Raw genomic sequence first — 12630 nt, 5'->3', positions numbered from 1 at the left:
ACAAACCATCGCAACCTACGTGGTTATCGGGGGGGAAAATGGTTTGTTTTATATTCCTCCATTTTAATTAGTGTAAGTGTTTTGTGATTTAGCAGTTCATTTGTAGTCGATGTCTAGGAGCTTAGTTTGGGGAGTTGGAATCACTACTGTAAACCTACCTTCATGGTTAACAGAGCAAAGGAGAAAAACCTCACAAACGGAGTCTTTTGTTTCTCCATCAGAACGGTTTAATGGAGCAAAACCAAGCAAACTGCAAATGCTAGCGCACGCGCGCATCTCCATTTGAACGCCTGCTTGCACATGCTTTCTCCAACCTTTGCTCACACCCAGTGGTAATATGATTACTAACAGAAAGACAAGCAGACTAATGCCAAACACAGGACAGACTGGATATTGCAATATTTTTAATCATCGTGATACAAAATAACTATACAACTTTGGTGATTTGTTTGCATATACTCATTAAAAGGGATATATGTTTTACACTTAGGCCAGCAAGATCTTCTCTTGCTAGTAGGCATACAGTTTGTTCAAGAAATGCTTTAAAGTGCACAAACCCTCAGAGCTCAGACGTATGGCATTTCATGTTCTTTCTCCAGAGGTTTTTTTCAGTACAAATATCACGTTGTAGTTAATAAAAGACTGAGTTCTCTAATTAAACAGCTTTGTATATAATTTCCACATAAATGAAAGAGGACTGATGCATCATTCTCCAACTCCGGTCCAAAGAGGTTTGACGGAACAATTTATAACATGAGAAATATAGCCTGCATAGCGATGCAGACATGTTTTATAGTCTTACCCCAGCAAAACATTTACAGCATTTAGCTGACGCTTTCCAAAGTGATATACAATTATGAAAGAGTACAACTTCAGGGTCTTGCTCAGGGGCCAAACAGTGGCAACTTGACAGCAGCAGGACTCAAACCAGCAACCTTCCAATTACAAGTCAAACAGCTTAACCACTGAGCTACCACTAGACAAGAATGTTTAGCTGCCATATTTCCATCTTTTGCTAGGGGTTTGATGCTCTCAACATTTTAAAAAAGGATCAAGTTACTATTGCTTATGACATTGCAGTCCCAAATCAAGCCCCGCCTCCTAACATATAAAGTATTGGATATTTGTAAGCAACAAAGTAATAGCCTCACTTTACCCAAGAACTGGACAGAGGCTGAGTAGCTACTCCAGGACATCAGCAGTGTGTGGGCAAATGGAGGTTCTATCACTGCTCAAGATACGAGATCCTCGTCAGCAAAGCGGATCGGCTAGTAGTTCCTGAGAAGCCAGGTAGGGGTGGATATGCCCATCTGGCTGAAGTAAGCCCACCACCAGGGCTTCTCGCTCCTGTCCTCATTGGGCTCCGCAGGCTCTGCCCCGTCCTGCTGCCCAAACTGGTTAAAGGGGTCGAAGCGCTCGTAGTTCTCCAGCTCTGGGATGCTGAAGTAGTCGAGATCCGGTTCCACCAGCACCCTCTTCAGCACGAAGTCCACTCGGCCCGTCCTCTGCATCCTGGCAGGCAGTCGGATGCGCTTTGCCACCCTCGAGTAGCCGGGGGCGACAGCGCTTACGATGTACACGCCCGAGTTCAGCAGCCGCCAGTAGTCACCGTCGTCGGCTGGAGACGAGAGCAGAGGTGCAGGGGCGTTTTACCCGTACCATGTCAGACATTTACAGGGAAGGTTTCAGCTAGTCGGAGAAAAATGGCAAAGCAGTAGCGGTGAAGGATAAAACAGGGAGTTCGAGCCCTTCATTGGCTGATCTCCACAGTGCAGACCAACGGACCCTGACTTTGTGAACTAGGTTTAAAGCCTCTAAATGTTCTAGCTTTCATTTCTTTTTTAATTAATCTTAATAAGAAGGTAAAAAATATAAATATTTTGCTGTGGTAGCCTTACAAATCGCTGATTAAGTAAGATTCAATTTCAATGGTAAGAACAACTTCACTACATAAAGGATTCATAATAGGGTTTCTTTGCCAACATTAAACTCATGTCACTGGTTCAAAGTCCCTTCAAAGCATGACAAAAGGGAATGTTTATTTTAAGAATGCAGTGAGGACCATTATCAAATTAAAGCACTTTAGTACTTATTATAATGCAAATTGTGCAAAAAGCCCACAATTACTGGTTTACTTTATATATAGTTCCTTTAGGAACATTAAGATTTAACCAAGTGTAGGTGTAACCTTAACACGACCATTCATGAGCATAAACAGCTAGTGTTGTTCTTCACATACATAAATGTCTCAAAGCAGCATCTCTGCCCATGAATGTGGTATGAGATCGGTCTGCACATCCCAAATCCAGCCTTTTTTTTTCCTCCCACAGGAATTACCTGTTGTGACATCGTGTCGTATCCCTTTAACAGATATAATGGCTCCTTTGATTCCATTTCCATCTGTGTCTTTCACAGTGCCCTTTATACCTCTGTGGACCTACGGCACAGCATCCATGAGCTCCGTGAACAGCACTCAAACTTGGACTCAAATTCATCTCAAACACTGCTCGGTCCTCTTGTAGTTTCAAAGTTTTAGGTAATTTATTTTGTATTAACAACCAATCATAATCGGTATCATCTTAAAATTTTCAATAAATAAATAAACTGCCTTGCAGTGTAGTAAGAGTATTGGTTAAACCATGTTACACTACCGCCATCTAGTGGTGAACTCTGTTCATTTAACAAGCTTGGAACTACTGACATTTCCATACAGCAATTATAAACTGATCTTTATATTTTATATATATATATATATATATATATATATATATATATATATATATATATATATATATACACACATACAAATTCAGCTTTATATTTTAGTGTTTTGCCCTTTGAGTCCAATAAACAATTGAAAATATATAAGGTGGAACATTCATACTTGATGGAAATTGTAACACTCTCTGACATACTATTTTAGATGAACTGTCCCAGTAATTGATCAATTAGTTCACATATTAGTTGGTAAACCAATGAGTCAGTAAACCCCATCATTAACACAGCAGTGAGGGCAGGAGACTCACGGACTCCATGAAACTGAGCAGGGCCTCCTTGTTCCTGAGCCATTCAGGGTACAGCTCCTCCTCAGCAGGGAACTTATCACAGCCCAGCTCCACCGTCAACTCCAGGCAGTTACTGTGCAGGTAGTTGAAGTCCGACATGCCTAACACACAGACCCAGAGATGGATTACAAACTGGGGTACAGACTTGACTTCCAGTGATCAATCCACATTTAGCACAGTCTCAGTTTAGGTCGCATGCTTAATCTGCTTCTAGAAAATAAACTGGAACACATACAGTACAAGTAAACAGTATTACCATCTTATAGGTTTTTTATATACAGTACAATTTTTTAAATGTATTATATAAGGTTTTGTTTTATACAGTATAAGTATAGAGTATTAACATTTTATAGGTTTTTTACACTGCATGGCCAAAAAAAGGTCACCACCTGGATTTAACTAAGCAAATAGGTAAGAGCCTCCCATTGGATAATTACTGCATGGGTGATTATGTTTCAGATGGCAACAAGTTATTTAACACTAACTGATGCAGTGAGTAGCTTCTCGTTTGTTAAACAACCATGTTGAAAGACATCCTGTGGTCCCGGAAAAGATGTTCATCTGTTTCAGAAGGGTCCAATTATTGGCATACATCAAGCAGGAAAACATCTAAACAGATTGCTGAAACTACTAAAATCGGGTTAAGAACGGTCCAACACATTATTAAAAAGTGGAAGGACAGTAGGGAAACATTACCTTCGAGGAAGGAATGTGGTCAGAAAAAAATCTTGAATGATCGTGATCGGCAATCACTTTAAATGTATGGTGAAATCAAATTGTAGGAAAACAACAGTAGAACTCAGGGATATGTTTAATAGTGAAAGTAAGAACATTTCCACACGCACAACGCAAAGGGAACACAATGGATTGGGACTATACAGCTGTGTAGCCTTAAGAAAACCACTTGTCAGTGAGGCTAACTGGCAAAAACAGCTTCAGTTTTCTAGGGAGCATAAAGATTGGACTCTGGAGCAATGGATGAAGGTCATGTGGTTTGATGAGTCCAGATTTACCCTGTTCCAGAGTGATGGCTGAAGTGATGCACCCATCATGCCTAGTGCCTACCGTACAAGCCTGTGGGGGCAGTGCTATGATCTGGAGTTGCTGCAGTTGGTCAAGTCTAGGTTCAGCAACGTTATGTGTCCAAAGAATGAGGTCAGCTGACTACCTGAATATACTGAACGACCAGGTTATTCCATCAATGGATTTTTTCTTCCCCGATGGCACGGGCATATTCCAAGATGACAATGCCAGGATTCATCGGGCTCAAATTGTGAAAGAGTGGTTCAGGGAGCATGAGACATCATTTTCACACATGGATTGGCCACCACGGAGTCCAGACCTGAACCCCATTGAGAATCTTTGGGATGTTCTGGAGAAGACTTTGCACAGTGGTCCAAATCTCCCATCATCAATGCAAGCTCTTGGGGAAAAAATTAATGCAAGTCTAGACGAAATAAATGTTGTGACATTGCAGAAGCTTGTGGAAACGATGCCACAGTGAATGCGTACCGTAATCAAAGCTAAAGGCGGTCCAACGAAATATTAGAGTGTGTGACCTTTTTTTGGCCAGGCAGTGTATATATTGTATAATTATATTATATATATATATATATATATATATATATATATATATACAGTATAAGTATACAGTTTTAAAATTTTTTGTGCAACTGTAAAGTGCCCTTGGGATCGGTCCCTAGTGCTGGCCCCGTTAACGCTGGCTTGTACCTCCAGCAAAGCTGTACCACAAAGCTCCGTTGACGATGCCTCCGTTATTGGCAAACGAAGCTCCACATCGCTGTGTGTCATTGCTGGACATGGTGGCATGAGCATCTGCGTAGGTCCTGGCAAGCTGCTTAAAAACCTGCACACAGAGATGCTCCGTCATCCCGACACCACACACTCGAGTGCTGCAGAAAGCACTGTGGATATGAAATGATTCACGTCTGCGTTCAGATGTTGGTTTAGCGCGACGCTAATGACGCATCAGCGCCCTCCATGCCAAGCACACCTGGTTTGGGTCTCGCTGATGTACTAATGAGTGTGTTAATGTGTGTTGAAGCAGGGGAAAAAGCACCAAACTGTGCAGTACTGGGAACGCTGACGTTACCCTCATCTGAGTTCGAACCTGCTCGTCCGGCGTGGGGGAGAACATCTTCTCCTCGAGAGGGTGTCTGGAGAAGTCAAAGGGGTAGGAGATGACCAGTTCCCCTCCATGCAGGCTGGCAGAGAGCACGAAGGGGATGGACCGGATCCATTTCATCACTGCGTATGTCTCTGGAGCAACCTGGAAAAAGGAGATGTGAGCAAAGCTATATCCAACATCCCTTTTCAAAGCTTTTGTAGCACAACTGCAAAATGAGACCAGGATGTCACACTGTACACAAGCTGATTTATATGCGTTCCACCATGAAGTTTCTGAACCCTTCAGCACTGGGAGTTCAGAGTACTGGCCAGAAGTTACAGCGCTGCTTCGTAACAGTTATAAGAGTGCACTGGTATGCTTGCTACTCTGTGTGCACCTTGCTCATCCAATAGGAGTCCGGGATGGGGATATGGTCACTGCGGAAACGTTTGAAACGCCGTCGGTTGTAGTAGACGGATGTGAGGTCAGGGAAGTTGCGGTTCAGGTCAAGGTTCTGTGCGTTGGCTCTGCCACTGGTCCAGCCGTTATACAGGTGACCCTAAACATTCCACAACCAAACCCCCAGACAGATGTTAAGACTTTTCAAAAGGGTTTCACTCAGAGACTCTCTGTATATTATAGTCTGGGTTTAACACCCCTTTCTAAATACTTACCTTCATATTGTTTTAATATATTTAACAGCTTGTGAGCTGGTGCCTAAAGCAGAACTATTTCTGTATCTCCAAATATTATTTTAACTGACAAAATAGGATCAGTTTTTCATTAACTTGTTTTGACTTAAATTTGAACATTATGAACATGTTAAGGAATTGTGATAGTGCAGGACTGGGACTTGCATTCCAACAGAAGTCAGCAGATGTTTCTATTTAATCGGACTAACTGTTACTGCATGTTATGTGACTTTTGTGCAGAATTAATGAGGCCAATTGGCTTTTGATTTGACACAAAACTCCTTAGCATGCATTCCTGGAAGCAACCAACAACAGACAAGGCAGTGAGTCAGTCCCAGTGCGAGTGAGTGAACTGTGGGAAAGAGTGTGAAAGCCAGACAGTAATTCACCATGCCATTAAAAAGATAAGCCAAGGAGCAGAGACGATACAGATGGCAATGTAAAAAAACAGAACAAAATACTTCAATCTGACAGAGATGCTGGCTAGAACAAATCAACCTAGTTCAGCCTTACCCTTTCCAACTATATCTGTCAATTCTGGTTTTGATTTAACATGCAACAACATCCCTTTAAATTCCAGTTTAGGGTAAGGGGTTTCCCCAGATACTTGCATATCATGCAGAATGATATGCAAATGATATTGCACATCATGCACGGTCCAATTTTACAGCTCCTCTTATGTTAATAACTACCGCCCGCTGCAGTGAGGTGAAGGTCAGGTAAGGACCATAACACACTGCCATGTGCCATCACTCACACCTTTACCTGGGTGCCAAACCTGCAGAACTGGGCATTCCAATACCAGCTTTTCTCACACTTCATGTAATTTTAATCCCATTTATTATCCTGGTTGAATTTTCTGTATCACTTTGTGATGTGAACACAGAAAGATGTAACCCAGATGTTTCGCTGGATGACTTTTTAAAATTAATTCTATGGATTACGTTTCTTGATCTTAATTCTATACACAGGGCCCAAAATTCCTATCTGCCAATGTCAATTTAATATTAATACAAAGATAAAAACATTAAGCAATTGTGTACTGTGGGTTTGAAAGATATGTTCCAACGAGAGCTACGAGAAACTACTAGCAGTCAAATCTGATAGATTAGTGACTTCTCCAGAACAGGCTGACCCACACAACCAATGCAAAGCTGACACCTGCAAGCCCAACTTTACAGTTTAACACCGTAGGGTTTGTAGGATTAGTGACAATATGTAACATGCTGTTACAGAGATGTCAGCTTGCACAGACTCAGGTGTGAATAGTTTGCACTGTTTAAACTGAACCATAATCCATGCTGATCATTTCAATGACACAGCAATGGTGGTACATCTCAAGTTAACGTGAGGCTACTACTGAGGGTTATATGACAAAGAAAGTTCAGTGAAATGGCTACAGAATGACCCACTCATTAGTCGAGGCTCCCTGTACCAGTGGTCCACTCTCCACGCTTTCTACAGCCTGTTACGTTCGGCTCACTGTGAGCTGCTGAAGTCATTGAATCAAATCTGGAGCAGCAAGTAATGTGAACTTGGCAACTCGCCTGCAGTTACTACGCAGCTACAAAACCATAGTTGTCTTGACGACAACCCCCACTCTGCTCCAGGGACCTGTGCTGGTGGAGGGAGCTGGACGGCATGGTCAGTCGGCCGACAAGACGACGGACAGAAGGGCAGACGGACCGGCAGCGGTGTATTTACTTCCTGGTTGGTGTTTTCGGGGTCGTTGCTATCGGCTACCTCAGAGGCGGCGATCTCGTATCCGTCTGGGTTCATAGAGGGCAGCAGGTGGATACGCGTGCTGTTGATGATGGTCTGGATACGCTCGTTGCCCAGCAGGTACTCTGAGCACAGGTACTGAGCCAGGTAGACGAGCAGCTGGCGACCCAGCACCTCGTTCCCGTGCATGTTCCCGATGAATTTGACCTCTGGTTCCACTAGAGGGCAGTGCAGGAAGAAAAAGTATGAGTCTGAAACATACACACTATCACAGTATATTGAGATATTGTGTATGCCAGTGTACTGTGAACAACAAGCAAGATTTAGAACCAACGGCTACATCTTTGAACCTTCCTTCCAAAAAGTACTGTGGCATTAAGATGAGTCTTTGTTAGTCTTTGTGTTGCAAGAACTTTCATGTTACAGAGTCAAAACCAACAGTGTCTTTCTACATAAGGTCCATGAATAGAAGGAGTTGGACTGCTCACATAGGTCGTGTTGTCCAGGGTTATTGGAGAACTCGATAACCAGCAGGTCCTTGCCCTCCACACTGCGGCCGATGCTGTAGGTCCGGGAGATCTGCGGACATTTGGCCGCTGTCTTCTTCAGGATGCTGAACATCTGGGCGTTTGAGTGGTAGGTGAATTGGAGAACAGTGGACTGACCACCGTCAGAGATGTTTGCGAAAGCTACATCTTGTCTGGCTGGGAGAACACAATGAGTTGAAGACAGCAATATAGAAAAAGCAAGATGCAGGGGAAGGACATCCCAACCCTCTCCATCACACCGCTCCATCATCCCAGACATCCCAACCCTCTCCGTCACACTGCTCCATCATCCCAGACATCCCAACGCTCTCCGTCACACTGCTCCATCATCCCAGACATCCCAACCCTCTCCGTCACACTGCTCCATCATCCCAGACATCCCAGCCCTCTCCGTCACACTGCTCCATCATCCCAGACATCCCAGCCCTCTCCGTCACACTGCTCCATCATCCCAGACATCCCAACCCTCTCCGTCACACTGCTCCATCATCCCAGACATCCCAACGCTCTCCGTCACACTGCTCCATAATCCCAGACATCCCAACGCTCTCCGTCACACTGCTCCATCATCCCAGACATCCCAACCCTCTCCGTCACACTGCTCCATCATCCCAGACATCCCAACGCTCTCCGTCACACTGCTCCATCATCCCAGACATCCCAACCCTCTCCGTCACACTACTCCATCATCCCAGACATCCCAACCCTCTCCGTCACACTGCTCCATCATCCCAGACATCCCAACCCTGTCCGTCACACTGCTCCATCATCCCAGACATCCCAACCCTCTCCGTCACACTGCTCCATCATCCCAGATATCCCAACCCTCTCCGTCACACTGCTCCTTCATCCCAGACATCCCAAACCTCTCCATCACAGTACATAGGCTCTCCTGCCCACTGCTTCGTGTTGCCTGGAATTGAGCATTGACACTCTTCAGTGTATGATGGTATTTGCCTGTTTTGGACTACTAGAAAATAAAATGTTTCAAATACTACACCCTTGTGAAGATACATGAAGGGATTCCAAAAAGCAGGTTCAGTGGAATACTGTTGGCCAGGTTTGTCTGCAGGTGCTTAAAGTGATATTTAAACAGCTGTGCTGTGTATACACCTGCGCTCCTTGGCATCAAAGTGTTTCCTACTCTACACTGTCCGAAATTAAATGTTATGTTTATCTGAGAAAAATACCGCAAACACCATGCTGCCAACAATGCAGTAACCCTACAACTAACCCTACAACTATTAAAATATATTAAGTTCCACTATGAGAGGACTGGAGCTACACTTTGTACCCCAGCAATGCCATTTCAACTCTTTACTGTGCCGTAAGTTACATTTTCTGGGAGCAAAGAACTATTATCACTTTTGCCTATTTTTCAACCCCTCAGTGTAAACAAACAAGCCTCCGTTGCCTGTACCTCTGAGCTCAGCCAGGGGGTCGTAGCATCCCTCCTCGTTGCTGACGAAGAAGCGGTCGCAGTCCAGGAAGTAGGGCCAGGCCATGCCGATGGCCTCGAAGGCGTGCGCGCAACTTCGGCGGACCGCCTCACACGAGCTGCGACAGGGCTTGCGGAGCACGCCCACCTGGCATTGCGGCGCCAGCACAGAGCAGCCCAGCAGGCGAAGCTCCGGTGAGCACTCGCCGTTCAGCAGGCCATGGAGCACGCTCAGTAACAGGTACTCAGCGCTCAGCTCCGCCTCCGGTCGCGACTGCTGGCCCACCAGGTTGGGGAACATGGTCTGCTTGTAGGGCACATCCTGGCAGTAGCTGAGCACCATCTCCATGCACTGTGCTGAGGACAGGGAGACATCGCATTACTGAGGACAGGGAGACATCGCATTACTGAGAACAGGGAGACATCGCATTACTGAGGACAGGGAGACATCGCATTACTGAGGACAGGGAGACATCGCATTACTGAGGACAGGGGAGACATCGCATTACTGAGGACAGGGAGACATCGCATTACTGAGGACAGGGAGACATCGCATTACTGAGGACAGGGAGACATCGCATTACTGAGGACAGGGAGACATCGCATTACTGAGGACAGGGAGACATCGCATTACTGAGGACAGGGAGACATCGCATTACTGAGGACAGGGAGACATCGCATTACTGAGGACAGGGAGACATCGCATTACTGAGGACAGGGAGACATCGCATTACTGAGGACAGGGAGACATCGCATTACTGAGGACAGGGAGACATCGCATTACTGAGGACAGGGAGACATCGCATTACTGAGGACAGGGAGACATCGCATTACTGAGGACAGGGAGACATCGCATTACTGAGGACAGGGAGACATCACATTACTGAGGACAGGGAGACATCGCATTACTGAGGACAGGGAGACATCGCATTACTGAGGACAGGGAGACATCACATTACTGAGGACAGGGAGACATCACATTACTGAGGACAGGGAGACATCGCATTACTGAGTACGGAGGGGACGGCTGGTACTGATTGTCCAGGAATACTGTTGTTACGTTTAAACACAACAATTCCATTTCTGGGTCCTTCCTCACATAGCAGTTAATACTAACATGGAGCTATTCTTAAAGACTCTCTGTGTCTGTGTAGTTTTAAGTGGTTACGAGCCTAAAACCTTTTATCAGACAATTATTTAATGACTCCAATAATTAAAGTGCAATCTTATTTTTAATCTCATATATGTGTTCCTATGAGTTTCTATAATAAAATGTTAAGGTACAGAGAAGAATAATTTAACATTTTGCTTTAAAATGGAATGTAAAAGCCAAACGTCCCACCATTATTTACCTGTCAATCTCTGATCACCTTAGGGCTTACAATTCAGTCATTCTCTCTCTCTCTCTCTCTCTCTCTCTCTCTCTCTCTCTCTCCCCCCCCCCCCCCACTCTCCTCCTTGTCTCAGCAGACATGTCAGATCGCATTTGTGATGTTTTGTGCTCCATGGCTTCTAGGCAAAAAGTCATGACCTCCATTTTAACTCAGCTTTAGACGCTGAACCGACTTCCAGGGAGCACAAGGCATCCATGAAAACCACCGTGAGTTTCGCTGACTGAATGCAGGCAACACTGCTCACCTACGTCGCTGTACTACAGCAGCTGAATAAAATGGTGCAAATATTTAGAACTTAGTCAAATGATGAAACATAGATAGGTGCGTTGCTTACGTTTCTCTGCGCCTGATACCTTGCATGTTCCTGTAATACGAGAGAAAGGTACATGTTAATCTAGGTGAATTTACTTGGGCAGCTCCAACATTCAACGGTAGTTGGCAGCAGAGTGCAGCTCTAACAGTTGTAACAGTAAAAACGATTTTTGTCAGCAGCGTTATACCCAGGGTCAGCCTAGTTTACAGACAAAGAAATGCTGACTAGAATCTAAAATCCTATATCGTTGCTTATGCATATTACATTGTTATATTACTGCCTAACTATTCCGAGTCGAATGCTTTGACAAGCAAATGTTGCAGAAATGAAGCTGAACCCTACAACCGTTAGCTTGAAGCGCACATTAGAGAGAAGCAGAGAAAAGCTTAAGAAGTGCTGCGCTCCCTGAGCAGTGGCATACATCACCTAAAGCCGCCTCTGTCTGCTCGCACCGCGGTGGGACGCAGCAGCACGCCGCCACAAGAGTCAAAAGCACCCCGGCTCGGAGCATCGTCCACCGCACGCGCAGAGCGATGTGGCGCGCGCCACTGCACGAGGACACGCTCCTTTGTGGAGGACGAGAGTCCACGCGACGCAAACAGGCGATCAGATTACAGCGCCGCGTGGGCGTCCGCGCCACGCTTTTCCGGAGCGTGTTACTAGGATCCTTTACGCTATTATACAAGTATAGACAAACGATGGTTTTTAAAAGTTTGGAATAGTTATCCTGTACGATACTTATTCAAGTAGTATAAACTTTTTCGTGGATTGTTGAGGTTTACTCCTCACATGAGAAAAAAAAAAACTTTTAACATGAAAAAACTCAATCATCAGTCAAACTAATGAAATTGTATATGCACAATTTTTGCGACATAACATTATATCTTATGTCTAATTACATTCAGATTTGTTCGTCAACTGTAGACATTTTACAGTGCGCTTATCTGGTCGAGTTATCTTTTGCTAAAGTGGTGGCTGATGAATCGATTATTTCTCACACGCGTTTACAGCCCTTGGGGATACAGCGCTTTTCCCGCCTCTGAGTCGCCACTTGGAATGTATATATAGATAGTACTTGTCCAGCAACAAAAGTGCATTTACACTTACAGCATTTAGCAAATGTGCAGGTATCAATTAATTCAGCCTTAGTCTGTGTTGCACAGGGTGCCTGGTCAGGCAGTGGGAGTTCTGTCCACCATTTAGGCGCTAGTACAGAAAAGACTTTTGCCTGAAGGCTACAATATATGGGAGGCACAAGTGCTTACAAGTAGGAGGGGGCATGTCTGTTTTTGTCATGGTGTGCACGGTATGCGTATAAGACTTTTAAATC

General features: G+C 44.7%; 1 protein-coding gene across 2 annotated transcripts; it reads right to left on the bottom strand.

The window, feature by feature from the left end:
* Positions 1-389: 389 nt before the first annotated feature.
* cpz (carboxypeptidase Z) lies at positions 390-11890 on the bottom strand. Of its 2 annotated transcripts, none has more exons than XM_027027473.3 (11): positions 11727-11890; positions 11322-11351; positions 9576-9950; positions 8096-8311; positions 7629-7825; positions 5591-5752; positions 5197-5355; positions 4797-4932; positions 3027-3166; positions 2338-2437; positions 390-1618 (listed from the first exon to the last, which is right to left on the bottom strand). In XM_027027473.3, exons 1-11 carry the CDS (start codon positions 11809-11811, stop codon positions 1269-1271), a joined length of 1950 nt encoding a protein of 649 aa, XP_026883274.2. In that variant the 5' UTR covers positions 11812-11890; the 3' UTR covers positions 390-1268. The 2 variants fall into 2 exon arrangements, with proteins under 2 accessions (XP_026883274.2, XP_026883273.2); XM_027027472.3 differs by having other exon boundaries at positions 7590-7825; positions 11727-11889.
* Positions 11891-12630: the final 740 nt, after the last annotated feature.

The sequence above is a fragment of the Electrophorus electricus genome, chromosome 12, assembly GCF_041902795.1.
Source record: "Electrophorus electricus isolate QZ-2024a chromosome 12, ASM4190279v1, whole genome shotgun sequence".
NCBI classification, from domain to species: domain Eukaryota; kingdom Metazoa; phylum Chordata; class Actinopteri; order Gymnotiformes; family Gymnotidae; genus Electrophorus; species Electrophorus electricus.
The sequence above is the reverse complement of the archived record's forward strand: the minus strand, read 5'-3'. Positions and strand labels throughout refer to the sequence as shown.